Here is an 18,711-nt window from a genome sequence, read left to right as displayed (position 1 = left end):
AGCTGTGGAGGACCGATCATTGAGGTTGTTTAAGGAGGAAATGGATAGGTATCTAATTAGTCAGGGTTTCAAGGGATATGGGGAAAAAGCCGAAAATTGGAACTAGATGTGAGAATAGTTTAGCTCATGGTAGAGTAGCGGAGCAGACTCGATGGGCCAAATGGCCTAATTCTGCTCAATTGTCTTGTGATATTGTGACCACAGATCTCTAGAGCATTGAGTGGCGTTAATGGCAAATGCGTTAAACACCGGTCGTAAAACGAAGCAGAGTAACCTTTGGTCCGCTGTCAAGTATGGCTCTAGCATAAAAACTGGTGCTAGGCCCCACTAAACCTTCGAGAATAGGGTTTTTATTTTGCTTTAAGAGAAGTTCCTTGATATTGCTGGAAACGTGTTCCCTACGACAGGCCAGGCCATTCCGTCACTAGGTCTGCCTGCTCAGGTAACCGGAAGCTTACCCTCTCAAGGTTTTCCCATCCTTCAGACTCTCGAATAGAGTGTCCGTTTTCTTCACAGTTGCATCATACAATAGCGGTCGCTCCACTGCTCGAGGGGCCTCGTTCACTAGCAGCCCCTAATTATTCCTCTTCTCATCTAAGTATTGGCGAGAGTTCCCATGAGGTTTAAAAGAAAAATTCTGGGAATCAAACTGTCATCATACGAGGAACATCTGATGTCTCTGTGTCGGTACTTGCAGGGATTTAGAAGAATGAGGGGAATCTCACTGGAACCTTTAGAATGTTGAAAGGCCCAGACAGAGTAGGTGTGGAAGGGATCTCTCCATGGTGGGGCAGTCTAGGACGAGTGTATACAGCTTCAGGATGGAGGGGCGTCTATTTAAAACAAAGATGCGTAGAAATTTCCTTTTCCAATGTGCGGTGAATTTGTGGAATTGCACATTCAAGGTCGTTAGCTGTATTTGTCGCAAAGATTGGTAAATTTTTGGTTGGCCTTGGTATTGAAGGTTACGGGGAGAAGGCCGGGGAAAGCAAAGGAAGGGCGGGGGCATGGCGGGGCAAGGATCAGCCAGGACTGAATTACGGAGCTGCCTCCATGGGCTAATGGTCTAATTATGCTGTTATGTCTTCTGGTCTTATGGTTGATAGAGATAGATGTCATGGAATATCGTAGTTTTGTTTTTTTTCCTGCACTTGAATATGATAGGACTTCACGGTAGCAGCAGCATATACGCCAGACAATAATGTCTCAAACCACAGTATACGCGCTGCAGCAGAAACAGCTATGCTGCGAACTGTGGACGAGGTTTGTCTTTCTAAAATATCATGTAAAAAAAAATAGAAGAACATCAAGCACATTCGTAATCGTGGCTCCGTGTTCCCGATTTAAAATTGTATCCAGTTAATTAGAAGCTTTGGAATACTAAATTCGTACCTTTCCGACGGCGGGAAATTTGTGGATTTCATAGGGACGTTGTTTCAAAAGAAACAGGAGCAGAATTAGGCCACTGTGGCCATCGATTCTGCTGCGTAATCTCATGAAGGTTGACATATTCTCCCTCTGCGCTACATTCTGTTGCGTTATTCCCGTAAACTTTGGTGTCAAACTTTGGTTGACTGAAGCGGATATAAGACCTGATTTCTGATCACTGATTTCGATCGAGGACGTCAGCGGTAATGCTGTTACTTGGAAGAGAAATATCGATCAGTTCTGAAGATTGCATCAATGCCTTTACAATGAACCAAACCTGGTCACTCTCAGCTGCCATTCTCTCATTGCAAGTTTCTCGACATATCATGGCTATAAACGTGGAAGAGAACGGAAGAGCAAACATGGTTGACAAAAATCAGAACTGGTGCCCGGCCATGTTACAGCATAGTAAGTGTTAAGGAATTGTTGTTCAGAAATAATGAACCTCAACTCAAATTATAGAATCACTTTAATGGATTTTCCACTCGTATTCTCAAAATATCCATTTATCTATCTATCTATCTATCTATCTATCTATCTATCTATCTATCTATCTATCTATCTATCTATCTATCAACCAATCAGTAATTTATTCATTTACTTAACCATCCAGCTATCCATGCGTCCATCTGTTCATATTTGGACCAGTTTATTATTATTATTATTATTATTATTATTATTATTATTATTATTATTATTATTATTATTATTAGTAGTAGTAGTAGTAGTAGTAGTAGTAGTAGTAGTAGTAGTAGTAGTAGTAGTAGTAGTTGTAGTAGTAGTAGTAGTAGTATAGTAGTAGTAGTAGTAGTAGTCGTAGTGGTAGTGGTAGTAGTAGTAGTAATAGCAGCAGTAGTAGTATTGTTATTAATATTATTGGTGTTGTTATTATTATTAATTTGAACTAGTAACTCACTTCATACTGTTAATATCTGAGTTTATGGCATAGATAATTGCACATTTTTTCAACTGCTCATCACTTTCGCACTATTCTAGTTGTGTTTATTCTTTAGGCTTTTTTGGGGAATTTATATTATTTTACTACTTAAGTCATCTAAATCTAAGTCCTTAATACAGAGATGGCAGTAGTTCTACAAATTAATATTTAGGACAATATACTCCTTGTTCATGTTCCATACTATTTCAATTTGCACTATTTCAGCACAATTCTGGTGCTTCCACTTATTTATTTCTGCATTTTATGTATGTGTTGGAATTGCAACATATATTAAGTAAGTTCTTCTTGCTAGTTCGACCTGTAATGTTTTATTCGGGCAGGTATTATGCTCCCAAGGAGGCACAGGAGAGTTTAGTACAAAAGTAGGTATTTCCGCCCACCCAGTTTGCTCTGAGCAATTTAAAATGACACCTATCGGCCTACACCGAAATCATAGCCCAAATCAACGAGCGTCCAACTATTTATACAATCTGCTCATAGACTTCGCTTACACAGCTTCAATTACAAGCTCCATCCATACTCTATGATGCTCTGAAAAAGCAGGCGTTTACCCTCAAGTTCCCCTTTAACATTTCATCTTTCACTCTCAACACGTTTCCCCTCGTCACATGAAACCTGCCTGGAACACATAAGGTTCTATACCTCTGTCAGATCCCCCCTCATTATACAACGTTCCAAGAAAAAAAGATGAAAGCCAATTAAAGCTTTTCTTATAATCTGTCGTCGAGATCTGGTGACATCCCTGTAATCTTCCTCAGTTCTTGTTTTTTTCAAAATAATTCACACCTTCCGTGATGTGAAGTAACCAAAACAGTACACAATACTCCAAATTAGCCTCACCAGCTTCTTATAAACTTCAACAGAACTTCTTCTGTACTCAATCCTTTGGTTCATAAAGGACAGTGTCCGAAAAAAAAATCTTTGCGAACTATAAAACTATGACACACATATCAATGAGTAATAGAATTGTACTCCCAGATATAATTGACGTAAAGTACTCCACAGTGCCACGCCGTTCACTGTGTCAGACTATTCCTAGCGAATTATCCTGCCGAAATGTAACGGTTTGTACCTGTGTGCATTAAATCCATGCTGCAATTTTCAGCCCATTTGTCCAGTAGGTCCAGATCCTACTACAGGCTCAGATAATTAGAATTTTCTATCCTGCATACATAGTTATTTCCGCTCAATCCTTATATTTTCTGATACGATGAGGCCAACACTATATGCTTCTGAAATCTGCACATATGCTCGATTAACTGGGATATAAAACTTTGCCGAATTAAACACGCCAGCAATTTAAGCGACACGGAATAAACGTTAATTAAGTGCCACATACCTCAGCAACGTCAACGATTAGCACATAAATTAATCTTGATATGACCACAACTGTAAGCAGCTGGTTGAATTATTAAGATCTCGATTCATTTTTGTTCCGTGTATGTGTGAAGAAGAAGCAACGATGTTTTTAGTTGTATACCTACTTTCCGTACAATTCACGCCCGCATCTTCTCCGTGACCGCAGTTATTATTCCCCCATCCTCCGAAGGAACAATCCCAAAGGGCGGATTCCTTTCCATTGCACGCAACATCATCCATCCAGATATTCCCGCTGCCTTGCCCGAAGCGTGCCTCCGTTGTTGCTGCTGCGACAGAGGGACAGCCCAACTGTCTGCAGACAACCGTGGCGTCGTCAGTTCCCCATCCATCGTCGCATACCGTTCCCCATTGTTCATTGTACCGCACCTCCACTCTCCCTGAACAGCGATTGTCGCCGCCTACCAGCCTTATATCATGTTCTGGAATGACATTCAAAGCAAAAATTACTGTGAGACAGCGGCATATATTTACTTTTCAATTTTCTACCTTCCTGGTCATAACAGAGCGTATGAATGTTTGTTGATACGGAGCGGCCATTGTTGGAGCAGTCACGGTTAGTAGTAGGCCACTGATTTGTCAGGCTATGGCTCACAGTAGGATTCGGCTCGGAAGAGTTGTTGGCTCTGGATAAGATGTCTGAGTAACTGTGTTACGTTTCGATTTTTTCTCTTCTTGTTACTTTCTTACTTTCATGTATTGGTGTACAGGGAGAGTCCAATGAACTACAGATGCGTGAAGTGCATCCAGCTGCAACGACTTCAAGAGCGTGTTAGGGATTCAGGTAGCATATCGATGCACTCACCAGAGCTTCTACGGAAGGGACAAAAACAACAAAGCGGACTGGCAGCAAACACGTCCATAACTGTGACTCCTTGTTCCGGATATAAAATTGAATCCGGATAATTGGAAAACACAGAACGCTCAATTCCCAGCACTCCGACAGCGAGAGACTTGTGGGTTTCATCGCTGAGCAATTTACGCTAAGGAAATAGGACCTTAATTATGCCAGAATAGCAACGAGTCTATTGTATAATCTGCCACCTGTTGTCTATTCTCCCTCTGAAATACATTCTGTTGCCTTCCCCCTGTGATCTTTGACCCCAAGCTTTGGTTGACGTGAATCGATTATAAGCCCCGAAGTCTGATAATTGAATTAAAATGTGGTTTATGGACTGCGATTATCTCTTTGCTTTTCTGTTCTATCCCCCTCGAAATATATGTCAACTTGTCATTTGCCTTCTTCACCATAGACTGAACCTGTAAAATAACATTGCGGGAGTTTTACACAAGAATTCCTATTCTCGGCACTGGTTTCTACCAGCTATTGCGGAGAGTTTAAATGATTGTTGCGGGCGGTAGAAGCCGAAAGGAATGGGCTCAGGATAGGGCAGATGATAAACTAGGAAAGATAGCGTGCAGTCAGATTGTTAGAAGGGAAGGCTGGTGGTCGAAACAAACTGCTGCCAGCAGAGTACATCACAGTGCATTACGGACGCAGAATCAAAAAGCGTCTCAGTACTGTTCTAAAGTCCTATAAAATATAGGAATAGAGTGTGCTCACGCATTATCACTCCCATAGAGACAGATGTCAGTGAATACCACAGTTCTGCTCTCTCTCCACTGGAACTTTACTAGTCGTCATGATAACAGCAGACCATATACCAGTCAATAGAATCGTAACACACATTGCATGCGGTGCAATAGAATCACCTACACTATTTACTGCACACACGTCTTACGTCAGCGAGAGAATGGATTCGGATGAAGGGAAATTGCGCTTCAACTGGTCGATGTAATTTGCGCATGTATGCGATCATGTGTAGATCAGCACATAAATTCAGATCGTTTTACTCACAGCAACTGCAAGTGGCTCGAATAATTATTAAAAGATAAAATATTCGTTATTCCCAATAGAGACAAAGAAAGAACGAAGATGTTTTCCGTTCTATGCCTACCTTCTATACAATTCACTCCCGCATCCTCTCCGTGACCGCAGTTATGAGTACCCCACCCTCGGAAGGAACATTCCCCAAGGGCGGATTCATTTCCATTGCATGCAACGTCATCCATCCAGATATTCCCGCTGCCGTGCCCGAAGTGTGCACTCGCCAAAGCTGCTGCGCCAGAGGGGCAGCCCAGCTGTCTGCAGACAACCTTGGCGTCTTCTGTTCCCCATTCATCGTCGCATACCGTTCCCCATTGCGAATTGTACCGTACCTCCACTCTCCCTGAACAGCTACCGCTGCCGCCTACCAGCCTTATCACGGGCTCTGGAATGACATTCAAAGAAGAAATTATTATGTGACTCAGTGGGAGCTGTATTTTTCAGGTTGCTACCTACAGCTGAGTTTATTTCCACGATCCTGACCATAACACAGCTCTGAATGTTTTGTCAACCGCACCTACCATTACTGGAGCGGTGATTGTTTGAATAGGCTAGGCGGGCGAATGTCATTGTCATGCGTTGGCTGAAAGGAGTCTTCTGCATAGAAGAGGACCTAGCTCTGGGTAATTTACAAGGCTATTTACTATAGTTTATAGGGATTTTGCGTGTTATTCACGTCCGATGTTGGAGTCATGGAACCCCACGGGCAACTACATGAGCGTGAGATGCTTCTAGCTGCAGCTACTAGCAGACTGTATTACAGATCGAGAGCAGCATCTGCAGGACCTTCAGCATGTAGGGGACAGTGAGGAGAGATCGTCCAGCGGAGGTTCTGGGAAGTAGCCTCAACTAAAGTGCAGGAGCCTGACTGTCACTGGAGGGAAGTGGATGATGAATCGACATTAAGCTCAGAGCAACTCTTGGGTAATTCCACTGAATAATAACTAATCAAGTTGGACACTGTTTTCGAGATGACACCTTAGGGGATTGCACTGACACCGCGTGTGTCGCACCGAGCATGCGGCCGTGTTGCAGAAACTAAAGAGTGAGAGCTGGCTGCAGTTGCGAAGAGGCACTCAGTAGTCAAACGGATCGAAAATAAAATTCTGTTGATGAGAAAGGGGCACACGGGATACACGGGATATTGCGCTTCAACAGCTACATGTATTTTGCTCTGTCTGCTGTCAGGTGAGGATCAGGACATAAATTCACATCGTTTTACTCATAGCAACTGAAAACGACTGGTCTAATTATTAAAAGATAAAATGTTCGTTATTCCCAACAGAGAGAAAGAAGGAACAATGATGTTTTTAGTTCTATGCCTACCTTCTGTACAATTCACTCCCGCATCCTCTCCGTGACCGCAGTTTTGAATACCCCACCCTCGGAAGGAACATTCCCCAAGGGCGGATTCATTTCCATTGCATGCAACGTCATCCATCCAGATGTCCCTGCTGCCTTGCCCGAAGTAGGCACTTGCTATTTCCGCTGCGCCAGAGGGGCAGCCCAACTGTCTGCAAACAACCTTGGCGTCGTCAGTTCCCCATTCATCGTCGCATACAGTTCCCCATTGTGAATTGTGCCGCACTTCCACTCTCCCTGAACAACGATCGCTGCCGCCTGCCAGCCTTATCTCGGGTTCTACAATGATATTCTGAGAAGAAATTATTCTGTGACGCAGAGGTACCTGTATTTTTCAGAGTGTCGCTTACAGCTGAGTTGATTTTCACAGTCCTGACCATAACACAGCACGTGAATCTTTACACCAGATGAGCCACGTTTGCTTGCGCGGTGATTCTTGGCATAGACCAGGAGTGAGAGTGGCATTGTTATGCATTGGCTGAAAGGAGACTTCGACACGGAAGAACTCCTGTTTCAGGCTAACTTGACCGGACTCTTTACACAAATAGTCAAAGACTGAAATAGTCAATAGTCAAAGACTGTTTCTCAAAGGCTGTATTACGGATCGAGAGCATCAGATGCAGGACCTTCTCAATGTAGGGGACAGTCAGGAGATCGTCCATCGGTGGTTCTGGGAAGTATCCTCAACTAAAGTGCAGGAGCCTGAAAACTGCCTGAATGTCACTGGAAGGAAATGCATGGTGAATAGACATTCAGCTCAGAGCAGTTGTTGGGTCATTCTGCTCAATAATAACTATATCATTTTGAACACTGTTTTCCAGATAACATCCTAGGGGAACGCAACGGAGACCACGTGTGTCTCACTGTGTATGGGGCCGTGTTGCAGAAAGGACCGACTGAGAGTCGGGTGCCGGTAAGAATGGGCTCTCAATGCTCAGCCAGTTCGAAAATAAGATTCTGTTGATGTGAAAGGGACATAAGGATGGCCCTTTCCCCACAGGTGCCAGGGTAAAGGACGATACAGATCGCGTCCATAGCATTTTGGAGAGCGTGCGGGAGCAGGCAGATGAGTTCGTCCAAGGAACTTCCGCAGAATAGATTTAAACAGATAGACAAAATGCCGAGATGCAGGTAATTGAGCATTACTGCCAGTGACAAGCGTCAGTGTGGGTAGAAACAGAATGACTAAGCAGATAAATGTGTGGCTGAGAATTTGGAGCAGAGGGTCAGTGCTACCGTTTCATGGATCATTGGGATCTCTTCTGGGGGCCGTTTGACCTATACAAAAGCGAAGGGATTCAGCTGAAGCCGATTAGGACCAATATTATCGCGCACTTGTTACGAATCTGGGGATAGAAACAAGAGAAAATGGGCTCAGGATAGGGCAGATGATAAACGAGCAAAAACAGCGTGCAGTCAGATTGTTACGAGGGCAGGCAGATTATCGAACCAAGTAGTTGCCAGCAGAGTGCCTATCAATGCATTAGGGACGTGGAAATAAAAAAATCTTTCAATGTTGTTATAAAGTAGAATAATAGAGTGTGCTCACACATTCTCACCCCTACAGAGATAGATGTCAGTGAATACCACAGTTCTGTTCTCCCTCCACAGGGATGTAACAAGTTGTCACTCTCTGAAGTCCATATACCAGTCAATACTATCGTAACCCACATCGCATGCGGTGCAGTAAAATCACCTACAATATTTACTGCACACACGTCATACACCAGCGAGAGAATATAGTCGTATGAAGGGATATTGGGCTCTAAACGTTCGATGAATTCTGCTATGTTATCATGTGCGGATCAGTACATAAATTCAAGTCGGTTTACTCACAGCAAATGCAAATGGCTGGCCTAATTATTAAAAGATAATATCTTGGTGATTCCCAACAGAGAGAAAGAAGAGAAAACGTTGTATTTATTTCTATGCCTAACTTCTGTGCAACTCACTCCCGCATCCTCTCCGTGACCGCAGTTATGAGTACCCCATCCTCGGAAGGAACATTCCCCAAGGCCGAATTCATTTCCATTGCATGCAACATCATCCATCCAGATATTCCCGCTGCCTTCCCCGAAGTGAGCACTCGCTTTTGCAGTGGCGCCAGAGGGGCAGCTCAACTGTCTGCAGACAACCTTGGCGTCGTCTGTTCCCCATTCATCGTCGCATACCGTTCCCCATTGTGAATTGTACCGCACCTCCACTCTCCCAGAACAACGATCGCTGCCGCCTACCAGCCTTATTTCGGGCCCTGGAATGACATTCAAAGAAGGTAACTGTATTTTTCAGAGAGTTGTTTACAGCTGAGTTTAATTCCACGGTCCTGACCATAATATTACTCAAGCGGAGCCACCATTGCTGGAGTGGTGATTGTTGGCATAGGCCTGTAGTGGGAGTGGCATTGTTATGCCTTGGCTGAAAGGAATCATCGACACGGAAAAGTACCTGGCTCTGGGAAACTTAACAGGGCTATTTACTGTAGTTTAAAAGGCATTTGCGTGTTATTCATGTCAGATGTTAGAGTCTTGGATCTCCACGGGCAACTAAATGTGCCTGAGGTCCATCCAAATGCAGCTACTGGAATTTCGTCCTACAGATCGGGAGCAGCATCTGCATGACCATTGATTTCTAGGGGACTTTAAAGAGACCTTCCATCGGAGGTTCTGGGAAGAAGTCCAACTAATGATGGATGTAGCCTGAAAGCTGAGTGACTGTCAGTGTGAAGATGTTGGCTAGTGAATAGGCATTCAGTTGAGAGCAACACTTGGGTTACTGCCCTGAATAATAAATATATCTTTTTGATTTTATTTAGATAAGCTCCCAGGGAATGCCACGGGTGTCTGGTGGATCGCATTAAGCATGGATCCGTGTTGCAAAAGAGAACGAGGGTGAGTTGGGAGAGTTCGAAATGAGGGACTCCGTAGTCAGAAGGATCGAAAAACATTCTGTTGACATTAACATAACACAAGCACGGACTGTTGCCTCCCAGGTGCTGGAATAAGGGACGACTCCGATAGCGTCCACAGCGTTGTGGATGGGGAGGAAGAAATTCAGATGTGATGTATGTGTGGAATGACAAAATCTGTAAAGTTTGCTGTTCATGAGTGTTTATTCAGTCATGTTTTATTCGACTGGTTGTTTTATCATAGGCTCAGAGAAATCCCTGGCACAACAGCAGGCCCTTCCTCCCATCTAATTTCTACTGAAAGATTCAAAATCTCTCCTCCGTGCGAGCAAAACATCAGAATCATTGCCAGCCACATTCCAAACATCCATGCACCTATCCAAACCTCTCTTAATAGTTGAAGTCGAAATCGCTCGCAGAATTTCAGTTTGGAGGTTGACCCACACTCTCAAGACTTTCTGAGTGACGACATTTCCCCTCAAGATCCCCATTAACATTTTAACATTCATTCCGAACTTATGACCTCTATTTGCCGCCCCACCCAACCTGCAAAACGAGCTTGTTTGCAATAACCTTACATATACTTCTCATAATTGTGTAAAGGGAAGTAGAAGAAGAAGAAGAAAGTTCTTAACTCGGAGTGGAGTCATCATTACGCCGTCATGACGCCGGTTTTTTTTTAGCAGGCTTTCTTATTTTTATGAGGCCGTGTTGCTAGCTCGACGCTAACCCAACACTTATGGAAAGCGTGCAAGGGCACGGCTGGATTCGAACTCGGGAACCTTCGCTCCAAGGTCCGGCGTTGATGCCACTACGCCAAGAGCCGGCAAAACCTAAAACTTCAGCAAATTTCCTTTGTTGCGTAGTGGAGCGTATATTGACAAAATACATTATGGTCTGGGAAGGGGCACCAGTGTCCATACATTCCTACAAAAACTTGTGTATATGGCCAAATACATCAAGAATAAAGCCCTTCTCTCTATTGAGCACATCAACACTTCGTGTTGTTGTAGAAAAACAACATCCATCGCCAGGCAACCACATAACCCAGGTCCAGCACTCTTGTTGCTGAAGGTATAAGAGCCTCAAGACTCACAGCATCACGTTCAGGACAGGTATTACTCCTGAACGATGAGGCTCTCGAACCAAAGGGTACAATCACTCAACTTCATTTGCCCCTTCACTGAACTATGCCCACACCTGCGGAAATGAGTTCAAGGACTCCTCACCCCAACTTTACAGTATCTAGTATGTATTTATGTTATTGTAGTTTGTGTCTTTTTATTTTCTCAGTTCAAGCTGGTAAATCTTAAGGTACGGCCATAGCCAAGTGCATTCGTTTCACAAACAGAAGTAACCTACAGATGCTGGAAATCCAATGCAACACAAAGGAATTGCTGGCGGTAATTCTATCGAAATGTGTGATCCTTCGACGTGCCGGATCGTAACCCCACAACACACTGATTTCGTTATCTAAGAAACTTCCAGACTATTTTAGTGGTGTTTACTAGCGTAAATTTGACTGAGATTTATATAAATATTGCTGTGCATTACCAACTGTTTTATGGAGTTGTCCAGTGTCGTTTGGATGACAGTAGCTGCACTATGTTAATTCGTTCTACTTTTTTTTTCTTTGCTCCCGCTCACTGATAATGAGAACCTGAGCATCTTTAGATGAACCTCAGCAGAAGATGCCAAGGATAATAACTACCCTTACGTCAGCCAAATGTTTGGAGTGAAAGTCTACGGGGAGAGAACAGGTTGCAGTTCAGAGGGATATTAACTCAGCTATTTTGAATAGGTGCAGCAGTTTCTATTGCCCCACAGGTGAACGTTTTCTGTTATCTCTTACGGACCTATGCTCTACGAAAGTTGTCGCAAACTAAGTCGCACGACCCCTAGGTTAATGGTAAGGCTCCATAGCATTAATAGAAGAGTATCTAAGATAATATCCACTTGAATCCCGCTGAATGAATGAGGCAGAATTTAGCTTTTTGTGTCTCTATTGACCACGACTTAATTTTAATTCCGGGACATGGAATGACAATTCTGGACGTGATTGCTCCTAAGCTTTTGTTGATTAGATATTTGCATTAACGAGAAGGTGTACATATACACGTAACAAAGTAGCCATTTATCACAGACAGGACCCAGGCTGTAAAAATAAGGGAAAAGCTCTCCACTGCAATCACTCTGCGCACCGGTGCCCCGCAAGGCTGTGTACTCAGCCCCCTGCTGTAGTCACTGTACACCCATGATTGTGTAGCCAATGTACCATCGAACTCAATATATAAGTTTGCTGATGACACCACAATTGTAGGCCGTATCTTGGGTAATGATGAATTTCAGTACAGAGAGGAAATTAAGAACCTGATGGCATGGTGCGAAGACAATAACCTATCCCTCAACGTCAGCAAGATGAAGGAATTGGTTGTTGACTTCAAAAGGAGAGGCGGATCGCACAACCCCAATTACATCATTGGTGCGCAGGTGGAAAACGTTGACAGCTTTAAGTTCCTCAGGGTTAATATCACAAATGACCTGACTTGGTCTAACCAAGCAGAGTCCACTGCCAAGAAGGCCCACCAGCGCCTTTACTTCCTGAGAAAGCTGAAGAAAATTGGCCTGTCCCCTAAATCCCTCACTAATTTTTCTAGGTGCACTGTAGAAAGCGTTCTTCTAGGGTTCATCACAACCTGGTATGGAAGTTGTCCTGTCCAAATCCGGAAGAAGCTGCAGAAGATCGTGAACATAGCCCAGCACATCACACAAACCAATCTTCCACGCTTGGACTCACTGAACACCGCACGCTGTCGGAGCAGTGCTGCCTGGATAATCACGGACAAGACCCACTCAGCCAACACACTTTTTGTCCCTGTTCCCTCCGGGAGAAGGTTCAGGAGCAAGAAGAGTCTTACGGCCAGATTTGGGAAAATCTTCTTCCCAACTGTGATAAGACTGCTGAACGGATCCTGACCGGATCTGGGCCGTACCTTCCAAGTATCTCTACCTGACTTGCACTACCTTTCTTTCCCTTTTCTATTTTCTAATTATGATTTATAATTTAAAATGTTATTATACTTGCTTCGATTTGTACTTCAGGGAGCACGAAGCGCAGAATCAAACATCACTGCGAAGATTCTACGCTCTATAATTATTTGGTGACAATAAAGTACAGTAAAGTAAAGTTATTTGGTTGTTGCTGATGCCAAGTGGTGTTCTACAGGGGTTAGTCTTGAGACTGATTCTTTTTACGCTTTATGTCAATTATTCTGATGATGGCATTGATGGCATTGTTGCCAAGTTTGCTGCTGATACTAAGATCCGTGGAGGGACAGATAGTTCTGAGAAAGTAGGAAGGCTACAGAAGTATTTAATCTGAATTGGAGAATAGGTAAAAAAAGTGGCAGATGCGGTACGGTGTCGGGTAGTGTATGGTAATGCACTTCGGAGGAAGCTATGAAAGCTTTGACTATTTTCTGAATGGAGTGGCAACAAAAAGTCTGAGGGATTTGAGAACCGTTGGGCAGGATTCCCTAAAGTTTAATTTGCAGGTTAAGACTTGGTGAGGAAAGCACATACAGTGCTAGTACTCATTTCAAAAGGACTAGTTGTCAGCAGCGGACATCGAATGGACCCAAATGCAAGACGCAGACACTGAAGTACTAGGGGTAGGACAAGATGGGGATGCCATGGCATGCAAGAGGTAATGCATGCAGGGCTGGATCCCGGAGGTCCGGCAGGCGGAGCAGGATCCCAGAGTTCAGGCGAGGCAGGAGGATCCTAGAGTTCAGGCGAGGCAGGAGGATCCCAGAGTTCAGCCGAGGCAGGAGGATCCCAGATTTCAGGCAAGGGAGGAGGATCAGAGAGTTCGTGGCAGACAGGAGGATCCCTGAGTTCGTGGCAGGGTAGCAGGATCCCAGAGTTCAGGCGAAACAGGAGGATTCCAGAGTTCAGGCGGAGCAGGAGGATTCCCCTGGGGCGGGCGCAAAACTCCTGGACAGGGCCGCCTCCCAGGCAGGAACACGGAGGCCCGGGCAAAGCGCGGAACACCTGGGCAGGTACGGGCACAACCCGTAGGGAGCAAGGCGTGGAAAGGGTCGGAGTGTTCAGGGCGGACCGAATGGATCCCGGGTAGGGCCTCTTCCCACGCGGAAACACGGAGGCCTGTGCAAGGCGCGTACACCTGAGCAGTTGCGGGGCACAATCCATACGAGGTGATGGGTAGGAAGGGGACCAATTTCTCCCGCCGGGCAACGGCAGAAGCCCTGGCTTCCCCGAAGGAGGAAAGGGACAGGAAGGACAGAAACACCCGAGGGGTAACGGCGACGGCCTGGTTTACTCGACGAAGGTAAGGGACAGGAAGGGACAGAACCACCCGAGGGGTAACGGTAACGACCTGGCTTACCCGATGGGGGCAATGGACAGGAAAGGAGCTGGGTCATGGGTGAGCAGCAGGACTACGGGGTTACACCGGTAAATAGGGAGAAGCAAGCAGACAGCGCGACAGCGCGCTCAAGGCGTATACGGCGGAACAGCGGGACCAGCGCACACGAAAGAAGCAGGAAAACAAGACGACCCTGGACAGAACCGATACAGAGCAGGTCAGAAACCGGGCAGGGTAAACAGGGTATGGAACAGGTCAGAACCCGGGCAGAACAGGATGCACAGCAGGCCGGCAACCAGTGCAGAACAGGATTCGGAGCAGACGAACCAGGTACAGAGCGGGTTAAACCGGCTTCGGATCAAGACGACCCCCAACTAAGCTCAGTCCCCGCGCCGCTAATAAACACCTGCCCTCAATAGGCGACAGGTGTACCACCTTAATCCAAGATGATCCAATGGCTCCGGGTGACAGGAAAGCTGGCTGCAAGGACCGGAGTCCGGTGCATGCGGACCGGAGCAGGACCCGGAAGACTAGTATATTAAAGCAAGGAAATAAAGCTGAAACTTAGAAGACTAGGGAGAAGCCTCTCTCGGAGTATTGTGAGCAGTTTTCGGCCCTTCATCTTACGAGGAATGTGTGTAAACTGGAGAGTTTTCAAAGGAGTTTTATGACAACTGCTGTCTGCAAACAAATTTTCAAGCCGCATTCATCATCGCAAACGGTGCCCCACTGTCTTTGTGGTTCACCTTAACTTTTCCCGAGGAACGAATGTTGCCTCCTGCTTGATTGATATCCAGAGGTGAAATGAAAGACGATGAATTTGTTTATATCTGCGGCCCAGAAGGCTTTCGTTTGAGTTTTCTTCACCGTCTTGTTCTATTCCGTATTGTTGCTCGCCATGATATCATAGTGAATATGTGCTCCAATATCGGTAGACTTACAGTAATATCTGGCAGTGATCATTTCAGTTCTGCTGTCCCTGTGCTATCGCACTAACAAGGTGACGCTATTCCAGAGAATTAATTACAATTATCTTCAAATGAGTTCCATTCATTTCAGTAAATGTGTAGTAATTTATTTTACTTGAGTCTCACTATTATGTCCAAGCGTGACGTTAAGTGAGAGCACCAATCGAAAAATACAGCTTAGGTGCTCCCATTCTATAGATTCCCACGTAAGCTAATCCCGTTTGCCCACCTTTGGCTCATATCCCCCTAAAGCTTGCCTTGTTATGTAACTGTATAAATATATTTTACTGAAGATAAATGCCTGTTTCATTCGCTTCATATGAAAGCTCATTGCATGTACTGACCACGTACCGGAAGAAAAAACTCCTCAGAATCCTGTTAAAGTTGCTTACGCCAATTGCTGAAAGTAGCATCACAGGTATATAGGGTGATAAAGATAGCGTTGGCACAAAAGTGTTCATAAACCGGGGTACTAAGTGCAGCAGATGGGACGTTATTTTGAAATTGCATAAGACATTTATAAGGCCTACTTCGGAGTATTGTGTGCAGTCCTGGTCACCTACCCACAGAACGTGTGTAAATATTGTTGAACGGGTACAGAGATAAGTTACAAGAATGGGGTCGTGTCTATAACGTCAGTTATAAGGAAATATTGAATAGATTAGGACTGTATTCCAAAAAACGTAGAAAATAGAGAGGAGATTTGACAGGTGTATACAAAATTATGTGAGGTGCATATCCGGGAAATACTGGCATGGTTTTTCAACTGTGGTTCGGTAGGACTGAAAGCATTGTTAATAGGTGCTGTGGAAACGTGAGAAGTTCAAGGGGAATATAAGGGGAACCTTCTTCACTTAAAGGGTCTTGAGGGTGTGAAGTAAGCTGCCAGCACTAGGGTGCATGGGAGCTCGCTATCAACATTTAAGGGACCATGGAGAGGTACATGTATAGTTGGCGTGTGGAAGACAATAGTCCTGGTGCAGGTCGATAGATGAAGGAAGCTTAACTGTTTTCCGCATGGAGCAGATTGGCCGAAGGACCTGTTCCTCTTCTGTTCTTTTCTCTGAATCTATGCCTAAGGTTCTGCTGTTCCAGAATCTGAACATAGGAAAGCGACTGCACAATTTCGTGCAGGATTAGCGCTACAGAACAGCCTGAAAGTTTAACTTCCATTTGTCCATCACCTGAAAATACTCTGAAGATAAATTTATTTTACCATTTCTTGGCTCACACACACAGCAGAACAAGATCCTTCTGTAAATCTTGACAGCCGCCCTCGCTGTCAAAAACACTATTTGTTTTGTGGCGTCTGTTAACTTTGTTGTCTAATCCCACTCAGATAATTGATCACAATCATACGGTGTATACATTTGTATTAGTTGCAAATCCTGTAGTATATTAGCCAATGTGCACTTTAAAGTGGCGCAATGTGATATTTCTTCTTATGCCTCTCCCAGTGATCGGTATACTTTCAGTTATAAACACAGCTGTGAAAGTAGTTTATTTTAATCATTCACTTCTATGAATTGTAGCAACGGACATTGTTGGTGCCCTTTGAAGAAATCTAGTCCTTGCCGATGTTCAGGACTAGTAATTTCAGAAGCGTTCTGAAGTATAGACTTGTGGTGAAAAGGCATATTACTTATTAGGGTATCTCTCAATTGTGGCATTGGTTTATATTCTGTTGAGTATGTAAACAGAAATAAGCATCTCCATCCTTCTGGAGCTGAATAATCACTAAGTATAAATTTTGGCAAAACGTTATAAATTTAGCTTAAATATCCGTCATTTTCCACAGCGACACGTGACAACATTAACCGAATTTTTTTTCACAAGAGGACCTACTGATCTATGTGATCTTCCGTGAGGTCTCAAGTCCAGGCTCCTACAAATCTGTACCTTTATTTATGACTATGATTATGTTTCAGGGAAACGGATTATGTCTTTACCACGTTCTTACAGATTCCGAATTTTAAAATAAAAACGTAAAGGGAATTGCTCGGGGACACTTCCAAACTAAAGATCGCAGAAATGTAAGAAACCTTCTCACAGGGAAGCCGAGGGGCAATAAAGGAAAAGGAAAGTGGTTGAATTTGTTAACCAAACTAACGTTGAATAATTATGGATAACCATCATCATTATGTATGAGTTTGCTACTTAATGCAGCATATTTTTCTTCAGTTAAATGTTAGTAAGGCATACCTGATTGGCAAGTAACACCTGCATCTTCGCTATGTGTGCAATCATGAACGCCCCATCCCCGGAAGCGGCAATCAGACAGGTCAGTCTCAGAACCTATGCAGGCCACGTCGTCCATCCAGATTTGCCCCAGGCCAGTCCTGAATGCTGCTGATCCAATCGCAGCGGCATGCGAACCACAGCCAAGTTGACGGCAAACAACCTCTGCATCTACTGTCTCCCAATCGTCGTCGCAAACCGTACCCCATTGGCTATTGTGCAGAACTTCCACTCTCCCGGAACAGCGATTGCTCCCACCTATCAGTCTCACTTTAGGCGCTAAAATTAAATATAAAGACACCGTTAGTCGTGGCAGTTGATATTTTGTTCAGTTTATATCTATCTCATATAATTATTTCGAAATAGAGCTCAGAATAGACCACTTTACCCCATCGATCCAGGCAATCCATCTGTCTAATACTGGCCTAATTACAGGACAATTTGCAATGGCAATCTATCTAGTAACTCGCATAGTTTTGGACTTGGAACAAACCGCACCAATCAGAGAGTCTGGATGGTAATGGGAAGAATGTACAAACTTCATGCAGATAGCGGCAGGATTGAACTCAGAATACCGGCACGCCCACTGCTGTAAATGCTTTGCTCTAACCGATACGCTACCATGGTGTATATTCTTTCTATTTTTCCCTTCTGCATTTGAAAAGTTAAGGGAAAATACCTTCATATTTGAACACACATTTAATGAAATAATTCATTAAATTTCTACCCGTAGATTGCCTCCATCTCAGAAGATGGCTCATTTCTAATGCTCTTTGGAAATACTAAATGATGGGAAACACGTTATATGCATAAATCATGCAGAGCTTTCAGGACTGCAGATGGAATAGTAGTCTTATTTTTGAAATCTTTTTATTAATTTTTAAACAAACATAAATGAAACATGAATACAAAGTGTTTGAGAGTACATAATTGATAGTTTAAGTAGACATTCAAATAAATAATAATTAATATATATAGCCTCCCAAACTCACAGTATTTATGAACAAAAGAAACAAAAAGAAAAAAAAAAACAAAAAGAAGAAAAATAACACTAACCAACATGGGCCGTTGCATAATGTTAAATGCATACAGTAGTGCCAATAACTCCGAACCTCCATCCAAGTAATTAAGGATAATAAAAGTAAGGTTTAGGAAAAGACAATTTAGCTCATATAAAAATGTTCAATAAATGGTCTCCAA

At 43.9% G+C, this 18,711-nt stretch overlaps 1 protein-coding gene across 1 annotated transcript in view; it reads right to left on the bottom strand.

The window, feature by feature from the left end:
* Nucleotides 1-18,711, bottom strand: part of LOC132380688 (deleted in malignant brain tumors 1 protein-like) — a 97,140-nt gene that overhangs the window by 43,680 nt on the left and 34,749 nt on the right. Inside the window, 5 exon segments of the mRNA XM_059949674.1 lie at nt 3,871-4,185; nt 5,722-6,036; nt 6,978-7,338; nt 8,966-9,264; nt 17,476-17,790. Of these exon segments, the coding sequence (XP_059805657.1) occupies nt 3,871-4,185; nt 5,722-6,036; nt 6,978-7,338; nt 8,966-9,264; nt 17,476-17,790 (1,605 nt within the window).

This window comes from Hypanus sabinus, chromosome 24 (genome assembly GCF_030144855.1).
Source record: "Hypanus sabinus isolate sHypSab1 chromosome 24, sHypSab1.hap1, whole genome shotgun sequence".
Lineage (NCBI taxonomy): Eukaryota > Metazoa > Chordata > Chondrichthyes > Myliobatiformes > Dasyatidae > Hypanus > Hypanus sabinus.
Note: the sequence above shows the minus strand (reverse complement) of the source record. Positions and strands in the feature narration are given on the sequence as shown.